Consider the following 23,827-nt stretch of genomic DNA (forward strand, 5'->3'; position numbering starts at 1 on the left):
TACAGTAGGGTCACACAAATAATTACAAAATATACAAGTTCAAGTAGATCAATCAGAATTCTAGCTATATGGAATGAAGGTCTAGTGATAAATATCAGTAGGAGGTAGGTAACACCGGTCAACTGAGGTCAGTCGAGGTAAGGAATTGAATTACTTTTTTCCTGAAACAGAGGTAGGGCAGGTCCACTCTAAGGTCTTGTGGTAGTGAGTTCCAGGTTTTAGCCGCCTTAATCGGGAAACTATTTCCTCCAATAGTGGTGAGTCTAAAGTTCGGTATTGTCAAGCAATTGGCGTTGCCAGCTCTAGTTGGTCTAAGAGATGTTCTCCTGTGGAATTTGTCAGACAGGTAACTAGGGGCAGAGTTATTTAGGGCTTTGTGGGTCAGTGATAGCATGTTAAGTTTTATTTTGTTCTCCGTGGTCAACCAGTTATGATGACGACTGGTGGAAGAGATATGGGACCTTTTATTAATGCCTAGTGCTGCTCTCAAGGCATTATTTTGTAATGTTTGTAGTCTTTGGGTTATTTTTTTTTTATTAGCTCCAGAGTATAGAGCATTACAATAATCAATTCTGGAGAGAATTAAGGCTCTAGCCAAGATTAGGCAGCTCTTATTGGAAAGGAATGGTTTACCGGCTCTTATCAGTTTGCACGTGTAGGCCGTAGAGGAGGCAAGGGATTTTAGCTGTTTATCAAGTGATAGGGTAGAATCAAGATAGAATCCCAAGGTTTTTACATCCTTGGATACTTGGATGATGTTCCCATCTATGTTGAAAGAGGAGAATTCCTGACCTAGTTTTTTGATATTGGCTTGGGTACCCAGGATAATCAACTCTGTCTTATCATCGTTTAGGCAAAGGCTGTGAGTGGCCATCCATACCTGGATGATAAGGTATACTTTGTTCACCAATTCCGTGTCTTTGGCATGATCCCCAGAAAGCGGGAGGAGGATCTGTGTATCATCTGCATAATTAGTGTAGGTGATACCAAGATGGTCCAGATCATCAAACAAGGGCTTGGTGAAGATAGTGTATAGGGTTGGGGATACACAAGAGCCCTCTTGTGTATCCCCTTATCTGCTCTCTTCTCGGCACCGGGCACCCGGCCTACCCTCTGACTTCGGTCAAAGGTACCTGCTCACTCTGCCACCCACCAGCACTGCCTCCTGGCAATACCTTGCACTGGGGACTGTATCTGTAACCATGCAGTCCCCCCCTGCACTTACCAGACACTCCTTGTCTGTTGCCTTCATCCCAACACTAGCCACTTGCTGGCCGCATTACCATGGTTTGTTGCTTTTTATTATGTATCTGTTTTTCCATTGCTCAGCACTTTCCACTTTCTCCCCATCCATGCACGTTTCCCCTTTCCCTCTCTCATGCACTTGCGCCTTCTCAATGTCACTGGCCCTATTAAGATTGTTGTTTTTGTTCTCCCTTGCTCTCCTCCCTTGCTTTGTCACGCTCTGAAATACTTGTGTACGAGCGCGATACAAATATAATATCAATCAATTGTTCAGGATGTCATGCTTCCTCGGTATCGGGGAACTCTAGGTGCCAGATATGCCTTTAGGAAGCAGTGCTTTTGACAATCTAGTGTTCCTTCTGTGAGATCATCACTCTCTGCACGTCCTGGTTCAGAAAGTTATCTCCGGAGACGGGCACTGGCTCATTTCAAAGCCTCAAGTTTTGTAGGTACTCATAGTCTCTCGGTTTCCTTCTTCTTGTCCTGTTCCCTCTACCTCCTGCTTCTTCTTCAGCTTTGTTTCCATTGCTCCTTGTTCCTTCACCAGCCTGCTCCGCTTCTGGCTCACTCCAGCGCCGAATCAGCCTTAGCTCTGCTTCTGAATCCCCTTCGTCCTTCCTTGTTCCTGGACTGCTGTCGATCCCTACTTCTCCGCTGCTCTTTCTTCCAGACCTCCAGCATCGCCACTGACCTTTCACCTGGACTTAGATCATCACAGGGGTTTGCTTCCCCACGAATGATTCCCCCTATTGGACTGTCACCTGGGGAGGATCCACCAGGCAGGGCTCAAGTCGAGGGGACACGCGGGTGGACGGCGTCCGCCCACGTATTTCAGAGGGCAGTAGCTGTCACCACTTGGTATTTTAAAAGCCATGGGTAAAACGAGATACTTTTAAAAGTTTACTCATGCGATCCATGGTGGGGATTCGAATCGCAGTTTACCAGGTTCCCAGATTGGGCACTTCACTACACCACAAGACTAGACAATAGAGCAGAAACGACTGAAGGTGAAATGTTACATATGAGATGCGCTCAAGGGCAAACTTAAAGTGCACATCTTTTATACTTTTCCAACAAAAATATCTTCTCTTGGGTTATATTTTGTGCGTTGATTTTCTGAAATGCAAATAAACCCAGTGTATTTTGTTCTGTTATGCAAAGCCAATTAAATGAAATGTGCATATTTCGATTATAAGCTAATTTCTGGTGACGTCACTCTCCATTTGCCATGTTAATGAGTCCCCCACTTATCTTTTTAGTTAGGACTCGAGCACTGCCACCAGGTGACCGGTTTGGTTCACTTCAAAGAAAACCCTCCAGACATGTACTCTGAGAAATCCTGCACAAGTACAGTGCAAGGTGAGGAACATGTAGTCTACTCTCCATAGTCCTGACCATAGTCCGGATATAGGTTGTTTAATGAAGTGAAAAATGTTTTCTTAATGAAAATCAGCTGGGAGATCCCCATGGAGGATCTACAAAGATCTAGCAGGTACAGAACCAAAAGCATCTAATTGAAGAGGTGTATTCAACACATCGATCACATCAGGCACAGTACCTGAAACTTAAAACTGACTGTTACTCCACTCGAAAAAGAAATCTCATCAGATGTAATGATCTGCCCATTTATGGCATAAGTACAATAAAGTTAACCTTACACATAACACAAATTACACAGATATGAATAATGTACAATAAATAAAACCCAATTTCTTATCACATCACTAAAACGGTCTCAAATTACCTATATGTAATTGTACAGGTATTAAGAATGGTGGCATCCAATAAATAACAAAACTATAAACAAGTTCGTCATACTACATTAAACTCATAGACACATTATTTATACAACAGTCTCACAGCATTTAATCTCTTATAAAGTGCAAAGTCCTGCCCAGAGAATAAAAGGCTCAAATCAAATTCATATATACAAGTGCTCATTTGTAAACTCGTGAGTCTTTTTCCCAATCAAATTATTGATTACCATATAATCGAAACCACCCCTATTTGATTTAAAAAATGTTAAGAACGCTATTGTCAAGGGTACACTTTACAGCCTCTCCCAGAATTCTACGAGAGTTGAGCCACAGATCATTATGTGTGGATTTACCAAGGAACAGTAATCTTGAACTTTGTAGGGCCTGGCAATGAATCAGCAGATGTTCTGAAGATTGGATATTTTCCTCAATGCTACAGAAAGCTACAACAATGTATTGTTGTTGCAAATAGACTGGATTTCTCCGGTTAGCAATAGATTTAACTTAAAGCTGAGAAACTGAACTCTCCCGTATGAATTAGGAAATGCATACATGTATGATTGAAGTGAGCCCAGTGGTTTGTCCCCTTTAAAAGAACGTGTATACAGTTTATAGCTATATATGTTGTCAATTGTAGTTATCCAGTCTACCTGAAACAGCTTTTTTTGTAAGAATTGCATTTTCTTTCAGCATTTCAGGTGTTTAATTACTGTTGCTTAAAATGGTTTCTGCTCAATGTCTAAAATCGGCCAACGGTCCAGTATTTATAGCAGATGCAGTATGGTTCAAAGCGACAAAGATTGGGTCTGGCAGAAGGGTATATATTCCTATAGAAAGAGCGAATTGTCCACCTGTACCAGCCATTGAATGAACGTAGACCGAATTTGTATCTCAAGACGACTAATGGAAGGCAATCTGGTAATGTAATAGCTTTTTTCCAAATACTGGCTTCAATTATATCCCAGTCAATCCGTCATGATAAGTGATCCATATAGTATCGCCGGGACTGCTTTCAACCTGTAAAATTCAATAACTGGCAATATGGAAAATCTAAAGTATTTGGAATGTATTCTCTTCTTTTGGGCAGCCAATTGTGTAGCCTTATTATTTAGTCTTGCTAAAGCCATACCTTTGTTAGATGTTGCATCCTGATAAAACCCCAAGTACGTTACATGCAATACCGGTGTAAGTACAGATTTTCCAAGAATAACCCTAATGCTTCTTCACACTTTGCGAAAAATGAATAACATTTGTTTTGTTTTCATTAAATAACAACTAATTACCAGTGGCATAGTTTTAGTGGCACCTATGAGTTGTGTATGGTCTATAAGGACAATATCATCTGCATAAGTCAGCCAAGATACAGCCAAGTTATACATTCTAGGGGGTGCAAAAGTTGAGCTGGTTAAACAATCCCCAAAATCTGATAGGTAAAGGTTGAACAGGCAGTGAACGAGGACGCTGCCCTATCAAAATCCTATATGAGTTCCAAAATCTTTTGTCAAATTACCCTGTCTGTTCAACCTGACCTGTAAAGATGTCCCCTCATGCAGATGAATTAAAATAGCCAATTAAGAGTCTTGGAGTTTCCAATTATTCAACTTTGTCCACAACAAAGCTCCATTTGCTGAAGAGGGAGACCTAAACGTGACCCTCGTTGCACCTACCCCACTCTCACTCAGCGGCAGAGAAACAGGAGGTGTACATCATTCATGGGTCCTTCTTCGACCATCGTCGATGTTTCGCAGGTGTGAGAAACGCTACTCACTAAGACAATAGTTTATACCCTAGCCTGATGATGGTGTTCAAGAGATACATCTGCAATCAATGGAACAGGTCGACTGACTGTTGTCAAGGCATCATGAAGCAAGACACAGACAACAGATTCAAAGTTCAAACAGAATTGTTGTATTAACTTAAATGTCACGATGGTTGAGGCCTCACTTGCCTCAACCACCCTAAGGTGGGATATCCCTACCTAAAGAAACTAAGGAACGTCTGAGTCAGAAAGTTCAGCTTAAAAGTCTGTCTGTGTCCAAAACCTATACTTGCCCTCACAACTAAAGCTAAATAATGTGTAGGGCTGTCAGCAATAAAAGAAAAAGTGTTGCAAATAAAGTTCTGAGCTTCTTCCAGCTGGCTTACTTTTCAGCTCCTTTACCCCAGGTTCATGATAGTTCTACAAAAGTCTTGGGTTCCCTTTCCCACGTTTAAGACAGTTCCACAAATACTTGGTGTTCCTTTCGCCAAGTTCAAGACAGTTCCATAACTTCTTGGAGTTCCCTTCCCCAAGTTCAAGACATTTCCACAAATCCTCTGGGTTCTCTTCCCCTTCCCCAAGTCCAAGACCGTTCTACAAATCCTAGGGTGTTCCCGTCCCCAAGTTCAAGAAAGTCAACTTGTACTGGTTCTCAATCGTTCAAGGTTCAAAAACAACTCCAAATCAACTTTACACTCATTCTGGTTTCTTAATATTTCAATCAGATTGCTTTCTCTTGGGTCACTTCAGCAACCTCTTTGACTTTCACAATTGGGGTTTCCATGGTCTAGGCGTGGTTGTCAGACCATACAATCCACCCATTACAGGTTGCGCAACCAGGAACCCTAGGCTCTCTAGCCCACACAGGTTCTTCTGTTTCTGTATATGTGTGATGGTTCACCCTCACTTGGCTTCTCCTTATCAGTCTCTTGCCTTTGTCACAATTTGTTTCTTCTTTTGCAAGTCTTTGGCCTTTCCACAATATATCTTATCATATAGTTCACTTTGTGGCAATTTTGTTCCTTCACCACCTTGCTTTCAGGCTCTCTTGCGATGCCCCACAAATGTTCTTCTGTATCTGTATTTGTGTAATGGTTTACACTCACTTGTCTTCTCCTTACTAGCCTCTTGGCTTTGCCACAATGTGTTTCTTCCTTTGCGAGTCTTTGGCCTTGCCACAATGTATCTTCACATATAATTCACTTTGTGGTGGTTCCTTCACCACTTTGCTTTCAGGCTCTCTTGCAATCTTCCATACTTGCTTCCTTCTATGTTTCATACGGCTCGTGCTCACTTTTCAAATAGGCAGTACAAGAATTTCACACACACTTGTCATCGGGTCATAGTTTTGTCAAAGGATTTCATTCAGTTCGGTATTCAATATCTGTAATCGGTTAATCTGCCACTTGCACATTATATTCACCTCATTTGTCTCTCAACCCGTTGCTTTGGGTTTATTTCAACTTGCGCATGCTTTTTCATTCATTCAGCAGTTCATTTCGGTTTCCCCACAGTGCCCAGGAGCACCCCCCCCCTTTGAGTGATCTTCCCTCTCCTTCACCAGTCCCTGATGTCTCCTCCGGGCAGCTGTTTCTGTTTCTGGCTCTGCCGATACATGTTCCTTCAACCATGAGCCCTGCTTGCACTTCAGTCCCCCTCCGTCTCCCGCCGGCAGCTCTGCTCTCGCACTGCGGATGCAGTAGGTCACTTTGCTTCTTTCCTCTGCATCCGCAGCTGCAAACTTCCGACCGGTGATGCTCCCACACATGTGGTCTTCTCGCAGCCCACTTGGCCCTTGGCTCCACAGCTTCCTGAAGTGGTCTGCTGGTGCCCTGGCTCCCCTGCAGGACCCACCTTGGCTGCCTCCTCGCATACAGGGTTGTCTACTGGTCTACTTGCTGCTATCTCCTCCCTTTCTATACACCTGCAACCACTTGACAGGTTGCAGGAGCGAGTCACAAATTGTAATTGAATGGCTGCAATTAGTGGAACATTTGAGACATGCCTGACCTTTATAACACTCTGCAGGCCTCCTCATCGTCTCAGTACTACAGTGGTGAAATGACTTACTAGTGTTCACTACTCCTAGCCTCTTCCTCATCCCAGTACTATAGTGGGTTGAATGCAGGGAAATAAGGGGAGATGTTTTGCAACAGCCCATGAAGGCCGGGGGAGGATGAGGTTGGTTCTCAATAGGGACAGGTGGGTTACAATGTCTCACCTGTGGATATCCACTCCCCAATCCGCAAGGACCCTCCACCCAGGTAATACTCCCTCACTTCTACACCACCAGGGTCAGGATCCAAGAATGATGGCCTTTCCCTGGCCACTTGAGAAGAGGGTTCAAGAGGAGTAAGAGTGAGGATGCCCTCAGGTTTCTCACACTGTAACCTCGAAGAAATCTGATGATGTCACAATTGACATCATGACACAGATGCATTAGACATGAAGCACAAAGGCATCCCTGCATGAAGTTACGCAGACACTTAGATGTATGGCTGGCAGAAATGAAGAACATGCTTATGACTTCCATAGTTAGTTGACTGACACACATACACCTTTGCCACACAAAAACTGCAAGATGCACAAGAAACACAAGCTGCCCGTTGATGCTTAAACGCAACTAACATGGGCGGCCATATAAATCAAGATGGAAGCCATACGTACATTGGAGTGAATAGAAGGAGCAGGACGGACTCAAGGATATGGAGGAAAACTGACAGGCTGATCCAGCTTAAACAAGCAGACCGGGTTTCCAGTGCAGCCATGGCGCACAGCCTTGCCAAGCACACAGAGAGAAGGAACATTTCAAGTTAGCAGAAGAGATAGGACACCTTCAGGGAATACAAGCTGAAAATCCTCATAATTGCAGGCAGGAGAAATCCATTTGTGGTAGCTACACACATGATCTGAACCTGTAAGACAGAGCCTATTCATTTGAGCCAGACTGAGGTGGCTGTTCCCATCCAACTGAAGGCAGGATGATACAAAAGTAATACCAGGTTCAAATGTTCTGTCTCATAGCCTAGAAGATCGGAGATGGTAACTTGTTGAGAACATGCAGCACCTTCTGGGACATTCTTAACATCTTGAATAGTTGCACTTGGCCTAGTAACTTTCCAAAGCTCCAAGGCTGAGAAGACCCTCTTTACCCTAACCCTATCCACCTTCCGGTTAAGCCCACACTTTGTTGCATGGTACAATCACTGCACACTAACCTGTAAAGTTTGTATTTGCAACTTTTAGAGGTGGTCGCAGGATGGGCCACCAGATAGGTTTTATCCAATGATCGCACTACCCCCTATATAATGTGTATACATATACCTTTCTAGCCAATTCTGATCCACATTAGGTTTTCTGACTTCATATACTATCAAAACTGGATGACAGGCTCAAGGACGATGAGCGAGTATGGAGAGTGTTGCATTGTTCATTCCTCAATACCCGTTGTCCTATGGCTGGACCTTCCGTTTTCTGGTGAAGGAGATTTCCTTGGCCCAGTTCTTCTTGCCTGTAACCAGGGAGATTGATAATAATTCCCCTGCCTGTAATTCAGGCGGCAGCAGAGGATGGTTGCTAAGACCTGCGGCGACAAATACAATTTTTTCCCATCGCATGCCCGAAGGGATGCGTCGTGACCCACTAGGTCCAGATTGAAAACCACACATGGACACTGAGCGGTCGACATGAGCCACCTTGGAGAAATTCCTGCTCGCTCCACGTGGAATGCCAAGCAGACCAGATGCCAGAGTGGCAGATCATGGGAGGGACGGTGCCCGAGGGCTTCAGCGGATCCACGGAATGTAAGTATAGTCTCAGCCACACGACAAGGATTGAGAAGGGAAACTCAGCCATACGGCAAATATTGAGGAGGGAAATAGTTGTTGGCGATTTGTTTTGTGTTATTTGTGAAGTATACCACTTTCCAGGCGTTTAGCTTGGTTATAGATTAATTACAAGTACCTGTTTTCTAGCCGCTATCTTTGTTAAGCGGATGATGAGGTTTCCCTGTTTCTAGGTGTCAGCTTAGTTTACGGATGAAGAGGCTTCCCTGTGTCTAGGCACTAGTTTAGGTCGCTTAGGTTGTGGAAGGTGGTTTCTAAGTTTATCTTTATGGATGTATCCCTATGCTCTAGTATAGAAGAAGGACCACATATTTTGATTTTGTTGGATACCCCTGTGATTTGAAAAGCAGGAAGACTGCCATATGTCATTTGTGTTGTTTCTTGGGGTATAGGATTTTTGCCCTCGGTTCGTGACGTCACATAAAAGGTTGTTAATAGGGCATGGTGTGTTGATGTGGGGATGAAGGCCCTTGGTGGGGCACATACTTGTTGGCGGATGAAAACCAGAAAAAACCTGGGCGAAAACAGTGGTTTGTCACGTGACAAGGTGATGTTGAAATTATAAAAGAGTGCTGTACCCTCTGGGTTGGGCTCGAGGAGCACGTGGAAGGATTGTGGCTTGGCCTTGAGGGCAGAAAATAGAGTGTGGGCAGTGTGCAGAGCATGCTCGTGTTATCGTTGGTGAGCCAGAGAGGCTGGTGGAATATCTTCAGTGCTGTTGTGGTTTTGGAGAATTTGATTGACAATTGACAATAACTGTGATATAGCAACACAAGGAGAAAGAGCAAGAGGACAGAGAAAGGGCAGAGATAAGGGAGTAAGAGAAGAGAGAGTGGAGAGAAAGAGGAACGTGGGTGATCAAGAAGGCAGGCAGAGGAAGCAGAAGAGAAGGAAAGAGAGAAGAAAAGGCAACAGAAATAGAGGAAAAGGCAGTGAGAAAGGCAAAGGAAGAAAAAGAAAAGCAGTTGCAAGTGAAGAGGGAGAAGAGGAATGAAAATTGAAAGGCTTGTTAAAGAACATTGACGTCAAGAGGAAGAAGAGACAAGACAGGAGCGGGAAAGAGAGTGAAGTAGAGAGAGATGCCTCAAGGAGGTAGAGGAAATCATGACGGGACCAAAACATTTGAATGACCATGAGGAAGAGGGGATACAGTGAAGAATAGGGATACTGTATTGGAGCAGGAGGGATAGCGCCTCTACCCCAAGGCAAGCAGGAGAATAGTGAGGTCTGCATTGGGGGAGGAAAGGGGCTCACTGGACAGAGTAACGGGGAAATGACCGGGGAAACGCATGGCGAGAAGGATTAATTTTGAAGATGAAAGAACGAGGACAGTGATGACAGCATGGGAACCATGGGGTCAGATGGGGACTTAGGGGAAAGTGACAATGACGAAGGGTGGAGGCCACGCAGATCCTCCAAGGAAAAAAGAGCAGGAGACACTGTGGTTGAGAGGACATTAAGAAGGGCAAGATTGAACCCAAGGGATGCCTCCAGCGTTCCAAAGGTAGATCGCATAGCGCAGACAAATTGACTCCATATGCACAGAGGCTGAGAGATTTACTGGGATGAAAAAGAGCAGGATTGATTAGAGCATTCACTACCACAATAGACGTAGGGAAATATGAGAGGGGTGGGGCTGACACAGTTTCTGTTGCTAGAAAAGGGTGACGCACGACCACAATATATACTGTGGTAACAGTTGGATAAGAATAATTTGAGTTGTAAGTTACCCTTGTTGACTGCAGGAGTGCAAAAATTGATATACGAGTTAGAAAGACTGACGGCAGGGACGAAATTGGCAGCGGGCGACATGAAGAGCTTACTCTCAACCATTCTTGGGGAGGTAGCTGATGATGTTTAGAAATGGGCAGAGTGCCCAGAGTGATGGCCCAGAACAAAGTGCACAATGGTGCACCATTCAATAACTACAGAGCAGCTGTATGGCAGGCTCTGGGAGTACAGTACCTAGACACAGCTGACATAAGCGCGATTATAGCATGTAAAATGCTTGAGGGCGAAGACCCACTTTAATATATTCAGGGGATGCAAGAACATTGACGTCTCGAGACACGAGATTGGTGAGATAAAACAGAGCAGGTACAGAAGCAATTAAAGAAATTAGTGGGGATGGAGGCGAAGCCATGGTCAGAAATTCAGTTGACTATAGTACATTATTGTTGACTAATGCAGGAAAATCAAGGAAAGAAAAAGCTATCAAAGTATACAATGGAAGGGGTGATGTTGACAAGCGGAGAGGGAGTGGTTACCCAGAATACACAAAACTGACAGCAGGTGACAGGGGGGAGTTTTGTGGGAAGAGGAGATGCAATCTATTGGCCATGGGGAAGAGGAGGAGTGGCCCGGTGAAGAGGAGTTGGGTATCCAATGCATCACGGTGGAGTCGGGTTTAACAGGGGACAGCCTAAAGTCATAGGAGGTCCACCACAATGTTGGACGTGCAGGAAAATGGGTCACATGTCGTGAATGTTTAGGAGCAGAGGGAAAATGCAGCAGAATGGGGGAGCAACATTTCAACCAACATACCAGGCTGCACAGCCTGACTACTAAGCCCAAGATCACACACAGATGCAGACACAGACACAAGGGCCACAAATGGCACCAGCACAACAGGCACCGGTACAGTCACGTCAGCCCATGGTGTGCACATTGCAGATGCAAGGGTACGCACAGCCACCACAAACAGCACAGCAAGTACCAGCGCAGCAGAACACTGTTGCCACGAAACACGCATAATACACGATGCAGACTCCAATACAGAGACTAGTGGGAGCGACTGTATTGGGGGCAACCCCTTTACGGGTACAGGGATGACTTTATATCCACAATAGGACAGTCCACAGACAGGTTTGATATGTTCAATTCGATCTGTTATACCCTACCCGACCCAAATAAGGAACCACCTGTAGGGGTAACCATAGGTGACAAGATGTTCTCTTTTCTCGTGGATATGAGGGTGACCAGATCCTGTATTAGAGCGGGGAGATGCCCAATGTCAGGCATATGTCAGGCATTGCCATGAATGCAGAAGTATTTGATTTTCTGGGGCTACGGATTTGGTTAATTTTACTGACAAGCTTCCAATTTCTAAAGGAGAACATGACCTTACCATGCCACCGTTATATTCCTGACAGACACCAGTTCACATACTGGGAAGGGATATGATGAGCAGACTTAACATGGCCATTTCATTTATCGATCAGGGGATAGTGTGTTCAACACCAGGAATTCACTATATGAACGCACAAGAGTAGTGTAGAGGAGGAGCCAAGTACTCCCACTCCAACTACCCTGCCTACATTACCTGAAGCGTAAGTATGTGACGTATACTGAACAAGTAAACCAGCTAAGCGAATACCTATACCTAAGAGAATATGGGAGGTGTAGTACCCTGAAGAAGCCAAGAAACTAAATGACAAGGGTGAATGGTGAAGTCATATAAAGTTGAATCGTCACGCATATGAAAAGATAACCAGACCAGAGAGGCAGACGATTTATAAAGAACAAAGAAGTACCAGGGATAAGTGACATCTTGGGATCAAGATGACAAGACTTATGCCACAGACCTGATGAAGATACTTAGTTAGTTTAAATGTGTACAGATGCAATGAAACGCAAGCAGCAAAACAATCATGAAACTAGCTACATGCTTTTAAATAGATAAGACCGCGGCAAGCACCAACATATACATATATATCTCTATAGACATATGGACAAGTAAAGGATGAGTGTTTCCGCTACGTATATAAGCAGTACTGAACAAAACAGAAGGCCTCAGTTCAGTGTCACAGTTCAGAAAAGCAATTGAATTAAACAGAATAAAAGTTCAAGCTAAGGAGTTCACTGAGCAAAGAAAGCTAAGGTCTTATCAAACTGGAATTGGCTGACATTGGATACAATTAACGTGAAAGAACGGAAGCTCCTGTTCAGAAAGGTCAAGCAAAAACAAAAGACGTCAAAGGACTATTGAAAATAAAATAAAATACACAAAAAGGCTTAATTTCATGGTGTCCAGTCATATGATAGAGGGAAGTTGGATGAGTGAGATGATCACACCTATGCACGGAAGCCGGCTAGTGCCCATACTCCTTAAAAATTCTCAGAGCACAGTACAAACTCAAGGCCAACTTCAAAGTACTAATTGACACTGGACCATTGAGGTGATGATGGATGATATTTTAATTTGTGGGAAGTTGGTGCAAAGACGAGGTCACCCACACCTGGTTGTTCAGTCTGCATGCTGCTAACGTAGGTAGGAAAAGTACTGATGGGGGTTAGAAGCCAACCAATTGTAGGGGACCACGTAGTTAGGGGTCCTATAGTGTGTGTAGCCAATGGGACGTCGTACATTTAGTGACGTTCATAGTGGCCATTTTTAGGGGAGGGCTTAGTCGTCCCACCTGATGTGAACTATCCCATTATCTTTCCGTTACTCTATACAGATATAGAACCAATATTTAGTTATTCACCTAGAACCAATCTCACCTCCCAACAGGTTTTTGTAGTTTGCCACATAGGATGATGTTGGTAATGATGCAGGTCGGCACGTCAGTAATGACCACTTTTGGGTACAAAAGCCCAGCTTTTTCATGAAGTAGAGTCAGAGTATCGAGCAATTGCTGATGTTCGTTGTACTCCCTGTTTTAGATACTTGGCATTAAAACAGACAAACTTTTGCCAAATTATTTGTGTCATCTTGATTATTGATGTATGAATAAAATCTGCATCCCCGTCTATCTGCAGGGTAGCATTACTCATCTTAAAGGGCTGGAGAGCCTCCAGTTCAGTGTATTCATGCATTTTACGGGCAGACCGTACAGAGGCGGGTGCCTGCACACCCCAAGGTATTTCTATATGGAGTGGAACTACTATTAGCAGGACTTCCAGGGATACAGAGCAAACTGTTTTGTCTGCCCGATGAGTTTTTGTTCAGACCAGAGATTCCCTTAGACAAGGAAGGAGGGCAGGTGTTTTCGCTAGAACCATAGACAGTTATAGTGGTTATAGTGACAGACGAAAGAATAGTATTACATGGGACTGATAATACAGGACGGGCATGGAGAGCAGTGATTGTGGTAGGAGAAGGGCACAGACTGACTGACTTGACAGACTAAGTTGTTCAGAGATGACCATTCGAATTTGGAGACAGTGTTCTTTATGAGCATTACTTATTGGGTGAGAATTTGTTACAGGGAAGTACCACAGAGAATGGCCCTACTGAAAAAGGCGCCAGCACCCTTTCTTGAGGAAGATAAACAAGTACCGAGCATTTTATGGACCATCAGCCCATATGACATTGGCTTGTTGAAGTGAGTGGGAGCCATCAAAATTAAGCTCAAGCCAGGGGAGATTTTACTAAGGGCAAACAATATCCTTTATCCAGGGAAGCAGACAACAGCATGTTTTAGACAATTTCTGCGTTAGTGCAGTAAAGGATTCTGGTGGCATCAGAATTGCAGTGTAATACAGCTTTGTATCCAGTGAAGAAGGCAACAGTGGGGATTGTGGTGTTTTATTCAGAACTTGCACCCTTTGAACAACATTGTTGAAGCAGAGTTCCCGTTAGTTCTAAATCCAGCGACATATATTTTGTAGCATTCCGCCGGAAGCTACCCATTTCACAGTGATAGATTTCAAGAATGCTTTCTTCTCTATCCCACTTCATGAGGAGTCACAGTATCTAACATTTCTATACAGAAATAAAAAGTGGAAACATACAAGACTCCCAAAAGGGTATTGCAAATCATCTTCTGTATTCAACAGGGTCCTCCAAATGGACCGAGGGAACATACATTTGGACAGCACAGTCATCCAGTACGTGGATGACATTTTGATATGCAAAGGGTCAGAAGAACAGTGTCAGAAGGACTCAGTACAGTTGCTGGCAGTGCTAGCAGAGAAGGGTTACAAGGTGGACAAGGCAAAGCTATAATATTGCCAAAGTGAGGTTGTGTACATTGGACAGTTAATATCATAGGGAGGAAGAAAGGTAACCCCTGAAAGAACAGAGGCGATCTTCAGAACACCACCAGCACAGGCTGACGGAAATGCAGCAATTTTGGGGTCTCTGTATGTAATGCAGGGCCTGGGTGTTTGATTACAGCAAATACACTAGAACCTCTTTCAAGCGGCTCCGGGAGGGCCAGAGGTGGGACAGTAAACTGACTGTTATGCTCACCTGGTCTCTGCGGAGGCGTTGGAGCACAGTTGCAGCCCTCCCAGGGGTGAGGTCTCTCGGGTCCGACTTCGCCCTCTGTGCTTATGTGGTGACAGGTGGTAATAGGTGATGCTGCTCAGGACTGCTCCTGCATGGAGAATGGGAGGCGTGAATATGCCAGCTTGTGATCCCCTTCCAGACCCCTTCTCCCAAACCGTGGTACCCGTGAGATACGCTGTCCCTGGAAAGATCACTTGTTGATTAATTTTGGCGAGTACTCTGTCCTGCTGCTTCTGGCAGGGGCGCTTGTAATATCTGGACCGAGTTCCTTCACTGGTCCCTTACACGTGGTAGTCCAGTCCTGCTGCGACTAAGCCACTATACTTCAGGTAAGTGTTCCTGTTTGCCTTTCCTCGTCTGCTTTTGTTGTATTGTAAAGTTTGTTGTCTTGTATTGCTGTCCGTTCCACTTTTGATGTTTGCTCTTTTGCTTTCTTCCCTTGCAGGTGACGTTGCCGGCAGGGCAGAAGCTGCAGAGCTCGTGGCGGCAGCCGGAGGGAATGAGGAACGAAGCTGCAGCGGTACAGTAGCTGGTAAGTTTTTAACTAGGGGGTGCGCGGGGTTCAAATGCGGTGCGGCCCTAGGACGGATGTTCTAATCTTGTCTTTCTTCTTCTTCACAGGATCCGAGTTCGTGGATGCGGAGTGCAGCGTTGCGGCGTCGGGATCAAGATCACTGGATGTCAGGAGATGAGTCTGCAGATGAAGCGATGAAGCACCGGTTTCCTGGAGGGGAGTATGCAGAAGAACGCCTGGTTTCAAAGGTAAGTAAACTGGTCCAAACGGCGATGAGCGTCAGGTTGCACGCGAGTGCACAGTAACGTGAAGCACCGGCCTTAAGGATGGAGAAGCCTATATAGCTGAGCTTCTGAAGCTACGCCCACTAGGTTCAGCCTGCCTGCCACATCCGATGAGTCAGCACATGAAGACCAGGCCTAGGGAGCCACACCCAATGAGTCAGCACATGAGGATGTTCTCTGGAATAAAGGCTTTCAGCTCCTGGAAAGTTCTTGTAAAATAAAAGCACTCCTGCACTGAAATAAAGTAAAAGCACTCCTCCACTGAAATAAAGGGTTCCTGCTCACATCTCTATATCAGCCTGTTGCCAAAGGCGGCAGGACTGAGTCCAGCCAGGGCCCCTGTGTTTATGGGTCCCAAAGGGACATGTGTGAGTTAAGTGACCCATTGCCCCCATCACTAGATGATGTGGTTTTTGTGTTCTGGGGCCTGTGGCCATGACACTGACATGGACGAAGGAGATGAATGAGGCATTTAAAGAACTGAAGGGGACAATATGCACAGTCCCAGTGTTAGGGATTCTCGACTACAGTGAAGAATTTTACTTGTTCTCACACTCCAATGGAGTGGTGATGACAGCAGTGCTCACACAGAAAACGACCTTAAGGCGTAAACCAATAGCTTACTATAATGGGCATTTAGATCCAGTAATTGGTGGTCATTACCCTTGTGAACAAGCATTAGCTGCTGCTGCCTTTGAAGTAGAGCAGTCAGCAAATCTCACAATGGGCTTTAGTATCATGCTGTACATGGAGCATGCCCTTTTAGTTATCCTTAAAAAGTCCAAGAGCACATTGATCACTGAGAGAGCGTCTGGATACAAGGTTATTATCTCGAATCTGGCCATAAAAGTAGTAACATGCAGAGTTATAAACCCAGCGACATTCATAGCAGATCCAGTATAACAGGAAGACTATGTACCTGATTGTACCACATACACAGAACACTAAGAGGACATTCCCAGAGCAAGGGAAAATGTCCTTGGGGGGGGGGTACACTTTATTGACAGGACCTCGACCATTGACCAGAAGCGCAATGGCATTAGAAGGGCATGAAGATGAGGAGAACACAGTGTACTCTGACTCCACCTATGTGACGTCAACAGTACATGCAGGACTGTCACGTTGGAAGAGGAAAGGCTACCGACGTGTTAATAGCATGCCAGTGCAGCACACGCCACTACTGGCTAGATTCAGACACGCTGCAACTCCCATCAGCACTAGCAGTCGTGAAGTGCCAAGCACGCACGAAGCGTGAGGATGCGATCTCCGACGGCAACAAAGCCACAGACACAGAAGCAAAACGAGCAGCATATTTTACAGAAATAAATCAGTTTGAAACCTCATCTAACAAACGCATAAGCACGCTCAGCCCATATTGCGAGAGGGATACAGTTCATTTCCTTAACTAGCTGAATTTCAGGGGCGAGCACCAGTAGAGGAGAAAGAGCTATGGATAAAGAGAGGGTGTTCAATATCTCCTACAGATGCACTGTGGGGACAGGACAGCACCGGAAAGCTAGTGATTCCTGCAGCATTGTTGCAGATTGCGCTCACGCAGCTGCACTATCCAACTCACCTTAGCAAAGAAGTTCTTACTGCACATATTCGGGAAAAGTGGTTATTTCATTTGGAGGATTATTTCGCCATTATTTATGAGCATTTGCATAGTATGCCAAAATTTTCTACGCAGGTCACACCTTGCACGTAGTGCGAGGAGCAATACCGCACCCTAATAGGTCTTTTCTACATAGCCACATAGATTATGTGAACCTGATCATGGTATTATGCCCCTTTTCTTGCTGGATCAAAGCCGGTCCATGCTCATACCCTGATGCGCTCAGTCTGGTGAAACTCCTCGCCAATGAGGTATTCCCACGATGGGGCACGGGGGTGCGAGGTCCTGTGTACAGACAATGGACCTCACTTGGTAAATTTGAGCACATCACAGCCCTGCTGGGGATTCATCATAAGTGTTTCTGCACTTATCACCCACAAGCGAATGGGATTTTGAACACCTCAATAACATGCTCAAGGAAAGGATTGTCAGAACAAAGGTAATGCTGAGAAAGGGATGGCTCCATTTCCTGCCATTAGCCTTGTTCGCATTGCATAATCAACCTGGATCCGGCCACCATTTAACCCCTCATGAGGTGGTGGCAGGACGATGCATGCGCCTCCCGCTTGCTCTTCCCACTAGAGTGTTGACAGATGCCCAAAGTACAGCCACTGTATACACAAATATACAAACATATCTTGCTTCAGTGATGTCTAGTGCCTCTTTTATTTCTCAACAGCTAAAGTCCCGGCAGGGGAGGTTGAAGAAGGATGAAGATAACGCACCAGTAGAACAATCTGAACTGCTTAAGCAACCACCTCTTTATCCAGGAGACTGAGTGCTCCTAAGGAACTTTGTCAGGTTCTGGTATAAACCTAGGTTCGATGGCCCTTTTACTGCAGAACAAGCCACAGAAAAGGCTGTAAAGCTAGTAGGGAAAAAAGCCTGGAACTACCTTGGAGTGTCAAGCCCTTGAGAGGTGAGACCCCCTCGCCCAACATGCAGACGATTTGACGCAAGAAAAAGAAGAAGAAACACAGCGACAAATTCAGACATGATCAAGAACTAGAGTTAGACAAGAGCAAATTGAAATGCTAGATTATTCACACTAAGCTTCATTACGAGTTTGACGGTGCGGAAAAAAAGTGGAGGTAATGCCATTTACCTCAATTTTTCACATACTGCCAAATTACACGTTTGTCGCTATTAGCTCCAGCGGTATTACTGGATGGTTATACCGGCAATTTAAGGTAAAGTGGTGGAGTTACCTTCAGTTTAAGCTGGAGGTAACTCCTCCACTTTACCTCCACGGTCCCACTTTACCCCCAAAAACCACAGTTATTAACATCCAGTAATACTGCTGGAAGTAATACAGCAAAATTCACCAATGGAGTGCTATGGGCTCCATTAAATGGGGATTTACACCAGCAAACAGCCACTTGTAATCAGGTAGCAATAATACTGCCTCACAAAGTGGCAGTATTGGTAATTCTGGAATACCGGCAAACTTGTAATGAGGCCCACTGTCTTTTCCTTACAGCAGGTAATCATTGTGAATGTTTGGACTGATTCTGACTAATAATTTTATACTTGCTCCTACATTGAAGCGCTTTTACAAACTTGTAGTCACCTCCGGACAAATGAAACCACCGACGGGGTTCTTTCATGCTTTCCTTCTCTATGTAGCCCATACCTACCCAATATTGGCATGAGGCGACACACCTGTTATTGCATTGCTTAATAGTGCAAAATATGATTTGTTTGGGAATGACTGTTCACTGCCGCATTGGCACAGTATTACTGCAGGAGATCCCCATTGGCCCAACAAGTAATAACAATGAATATCAGGTTTTTTTTAAAATCTTTTGACAAAACAGGGGCATTCATCCTTACAAGATATGGAAGTTACGGCAAGAACAATTGTGTTGATATTTTCTGCATTCTGCTGTCTCTACCTTTTTGCATTACTAACTGTTGCATTGTCTCACGCACACTCTGTAGTACTTGTTAACACAGTCCCAATTCCTGCCATTACTGAAGCCATATCTGGGAAAGACTCAGGTAAAGAGCAGACATAGATTTTGAACACATGAATGCATATCTAGCTGATTCACCCCATGTATCTAACGTGTGGTATCAGCACATGCACATGGTGGGGAGAGAGACAACGAAGGAGAACTGTTATGTGTGTTCTCTCATCCCCTATGCCAAGAGTGTGTCCAGAACATTCATAGCTACAATAATTCCAACAGCCAGAGCACAATGTCTTATGCACCTATCTATCTGCACAACAAGATGCTGATTCCAAGGGAGATGGGCCACACTGAGATGGATGTCCCAGAAGATGAAGCTAGCCACATCAAGAATCAAGAAATGATAGAGCACTATTGGAGTATAGACAAGACAATAGAATATGTTCCAGGTGGCCCAAACAAACGAGAAGCTAGAATAGTGATACAAAAGGAGTTACAATGCACGAACACACGACAAAAGGAGATAGGAGGAATGCCAGGATGCTGGGAGAGACCTCAGCTGCTGGAATATGGACAAATAGTCACAGGAGAAGGATGGATGGAAGGGATGGCAGGGTCACATGCAATCTTGACAGTTCCAGTAGAAGTGGTGCAGAAGGATAATGACGATTGCCTCAAGGAATGGGCAGCAAGTGCCAAGTTGCTCATCTGGGTGGAGAATGAAGCAGGTCCCATGCCAATCGTAACATTCGAGAATGCGTCCTTGTGTTTCAAGAATAATGGTCCAGTGAAGTTTAGAGAGAACAAAGGATGCAAACGAATATCGAAGATACCAGGCATGAAGGTCGGTACCGCAGTGCTAATGGATCACTACTGGGCCTGCGGGCCCAAGGCATATGTGCAACTACTGCCAAACTGGGGAGGAATATGCTCTCTAGTACCACCAAAACATAGACAGTTCAACAGAATGAAAATGTTCTTTGTGTCCGTAGTTCCAGGAGTCAAGGACAACATGAACGCCAAATGGCTCCAGATAAGATGTGAACGGTTGCAGAAAATAAACTCGACCGTCAAGGGGTTCAATGCTATCAAAGAAGAGTTGAGAGCTGTCAGACTGATGACCCTACAGAACAGATACATTCTGGATCTCCTCACAGCCATAGATGGCGGCGCGTGCACCAAGATCGGACTATCTTGCTGCACATATGTGCCCTCCCAAGATGGAGAGAACGGGACCTTTGCTGAGGCAATCATGCAATTATCAGACCTGCACGCCAAGATGGAGGCAGTAACAATTATTCACCTTCTGTGTTATTAGAGTAGCTATAGCACAGTGCAGGAAGACCACCAAAAAGGCAATAGGGATGAAAATATTACTGGACATAGAGACGAAAACAGATGGAGAGACACAGACTTTCGACGTATTGCATTCACAACTGAAGCAGTGTCCTCTGGTCCCTCAAGTTATCATTTGCCCAGAACCATGCAACTATTGGGGAAGATCGATATAGTGCAAACCTGATGGAGACTGCTACTATCTGACCTGGAGCTTAGATGAACAAATGAAACATCACGTACACTTGGGAGGAGTGGTGAAGGTAGCCGCACATGAACAGGAGAAACGGTCAAGAAAGTGTGGTCGAGTAATCTACCAGAGGGGGGACTGAAGAGGGAGACCTAAACGTGGCCCTTGTTGCACCTATCCCGTTCTCATCTCAGTGGCAAAGAAATGAGAGGTATACATCGCTTGTGGCCTTTCCTCCACATCGTCGATGTATCGCAAGTAGAGAGCACATAATGCACCCAGATAAAGTTTATTCTGGCAGGTACATTCTGGAGCACATATATATATATAAATATATAATATGATGGAGGGACCTCGTCCATTAGCACGCAGGTGTAGCCAAGTCCCCACCGCCAAATTTTCGTCATTTGCATGGCAGAGTGCAAACGTGCAAGGCAAAAGGCGGCAACACAATTAGCCTCCCTAGCAGTGCCTCGAGTACTGTCAACCTTGCACTGCACTAGGGAAGGTTTTTTTAAGATCTACTCCAGCTCCCTCCAGCGGATATGCCCCATCTCTAGTCTCCATGCTTCTTCACTTGAACTCAGGGACTGCCCTTGGGCCCTTCAACCATTTCCAGGGAAATAGCCACCACATCTTAGGGGTCATGTGACTGTTTAACATTCTTAAGTCGACATTAGAGTTTTACACCTGCGCTCCTCCTCCCACCCTCTTACTGGCAGTTTTTCTTTGTTCTGCTGTGCAGGGAACAATAATCTGCATCCAGAAGCCCCCTTAAAAACTTTATTTAGTATCTTGTCACAGGAACAGGGTCAAGCTGACATGAGGCATACACATATTGACTAACGAGGAAGTTTCCCATTATCATGATGTCGATCTCTGAGACCTGTAATCCAGCAAGGAAGTTGAATAAACTGCATTGAAAAATATGGGGAGAGGGCGAGTGTTCTTCACTGCCCTTTCTTTTGAAAACCTTAAGTACACTACACCATTGCATGTTTGAACGAGGTGGGTGGGGGCAGGCTTCAACATGATGTCTATCCCCGCCCCCCACTCTTTAGCCAGCCCCGCCTGCACTGCTCCCTGGTACGTTACAAACTACAAATCCCAGCATGCACTGTGGAAAAACTGACATGGCTCGTGGTGTCATGCAGGACACGGTTTGGGGGGGCAACGTGGCCGTTGCCCTGTACGCAGTGATCCCCTTTCTGTGCTCTCCCGACTCCCGCTGAGGTCGGTCGAGTCCCTCATGTCAGGCTAATCGCAGGGCAAAGCTTCGGGACGTGCCACGGAATCGGATCCCACGCTACCCTGGATTGCCTTCTGGTCTTTTGCCCCTTCCCAGATCAAAACACAGGTTCGGCCCGCCGTGGAGCACCAGACCCACTCCCAATTCCCGGACCCCCGCTCCTGCTCTCACCTACCTTTCGGACATCTTCTTGTTGCTAGGAGACGATGTCAACTTCCGGTGTCTAGAAGTAGCTAGTATCCTCGGTTATTCTGTGCTTTCGGCTCTGTTCGGAGCTCCACCCCTTTGCTTGCAAATAGCGCGTACTAACCGCCTCTCCTGTTTCAACTTTACAAAGTCGGTGGAGTGCGTTATATTTTCGAGGAAGCAAGACACGAAACAGCTCAGTGAAGGCCTCACAACTCTGGCAGATTCCTGAATGACTGGTGGGGTTCACGGCTCTTTCTCCAGACAGTGGTCCCTGTCTCTCATTCTTTACGGGGGTTGGTGCTACCAGGGACCTCACATAGCTTTTCGGGGCCAAACGTAGGGCCCAAATATTTGCTTGGTGGAGTTTATCAGAGGTGCAACTAGACTAGAATGGTGGGGGGTGTTAACCATTCGGATGTTGGGAGAGAGGGGCTGACTGTGGGCAAGGGGTAAACTTACTTGTGTGGGGGCATCACTGAGGGGTGTTGCTAAGTGTGGAAATGATCCGGGGCTACGCTAATCACGGGGCTGGCGGGACTCGGGGCTAGCTAGCCTTTTGGTTGTATACCCTATCCGGGGGCTACAACCAAAAGGCTACAACCAAAAGACTCTGGGCTATAGCCCCCTAAGCCCTCCCCCCACCACCCCCCCCCCCCCCACCCCCCAGCAACGCCTCTGGGCATCAGCATCTAACTTTACACATTCTAACGACACTATTCTGGCTGTGGGAATGGGCTTTCTCATACACTCTGCCTCTCCCCAAATCACTCCCCTGACATGCAAGTTCAAACACCCCATCACAATTGCCTAAAAACCAGCCCTGGCCCCAGCAGGGGGGCAGGACCCCCTAATGCCACCCCCTGCACCCACCCCCCCTAGAAAGGAGGCCTTGCCAGTGGTGTTAACCACCAATGGGAGCCAAGGGGGGTTGCAGGCAGGGGGGATTAAGCAATTAGCACTAGTTATTAGGTGTAAACCAGAAGGATTGCATTGGATCACATATAGGATTGGAAAAGGATGTTAGGAGGAACACACATTCTATGAATAAGTTTGGTCGTTTACCCATCCATTGCCATGTTAACCCCTATGGTATTCCTACCAACTACCTGCCTCTCCCTGCTGAAACATATCATCTTGGGTACTCTGAGCTAGCTCTGTCAAAAAGTAACACAATACATTGTGCTGCATAGGGCCTGCTTGTGTTATAGCTAAGCATTCTTTTGAGTGTTTAATGACTTAATTGTCTCTGTAAATGAGCTCCTGTTGTAATAAAAAGATCTCTTAACAATGCGTGTTTTCAGCTTCACATCTGCTCCTTGCATGGGAGTCCTGTCTAAAACAATCGCAAAGCCAACAGTGTTGTAAATAATTGAACCCATGAAATGAATGTATTTGAGATTGATATGTTGTTTTTGTATATATTTTTTATAGATTCAGTTGTTCAAATCTACTGTTGGGGTATAAAGTCTATCTTGACTTATTTTGAAGAAATTCTGTCCTGAAGATGGCCCTAAAAAAGAAAGTTTAAAGACACTAGGGATAGTGTCTGGAATAAATTAAAGGCCGAAACATGTCGACAGCGATCTAGAATACCCATGTTAATTCACTGCGGGATTGTGTTCTATATGAACAAAGTGGTCAGAATAATATGAAACCTTGTTATATAATTGTTTGTGTATCCCTCTTCTTTGACGTTC

General features: G+C 45.3%; 1 protein-coding gene across 2 annotated transcripts in view; it reads right to left on the reverse strand.

Moving 5' to 3' along the window:
* Nucleotides 1-22,152, reverse strand: part of CCDC40 (coiled-coil domain 40 molecular ruler complex subunit) — a 599,189-nt gene extending 577,037 nt beyond the window's left edge. For both annotated transcript variants that reach the window (XM_069655198.1, XM_069655197.1), the window contains exon 1: nt 22,117-22,152. In XM_069655198.1, coding sequence (XP_069511299.1) covers nt 22,117-22,127 — 11 coding nt within the window. In that variant the 5' untranslated portion in view covers nt 22,128-22,152. The remainder of the gene's footprint in view (nt 1-22,116) is intronic.
* Nucleotides 22,153-23,827: the final 1,675 nt, after the last annotated feature.

The sequence above is a fragment of the Ambystoma mexicanum genome, chromosome 3q (genome assembly GCF_040938575.1).
Source record: "Ambystoma mexicanum isolate Mex_15411 chromosome 3q, UKY_AmexF1_1, whole genome shotgun sequence".
Taxonomy (NCBI): Eukaryota; Metazoa; Chordata; class Amphibia; order Caudata; family Ambystomatidae; genus Ambystoma; species Ambystoma mexicanum.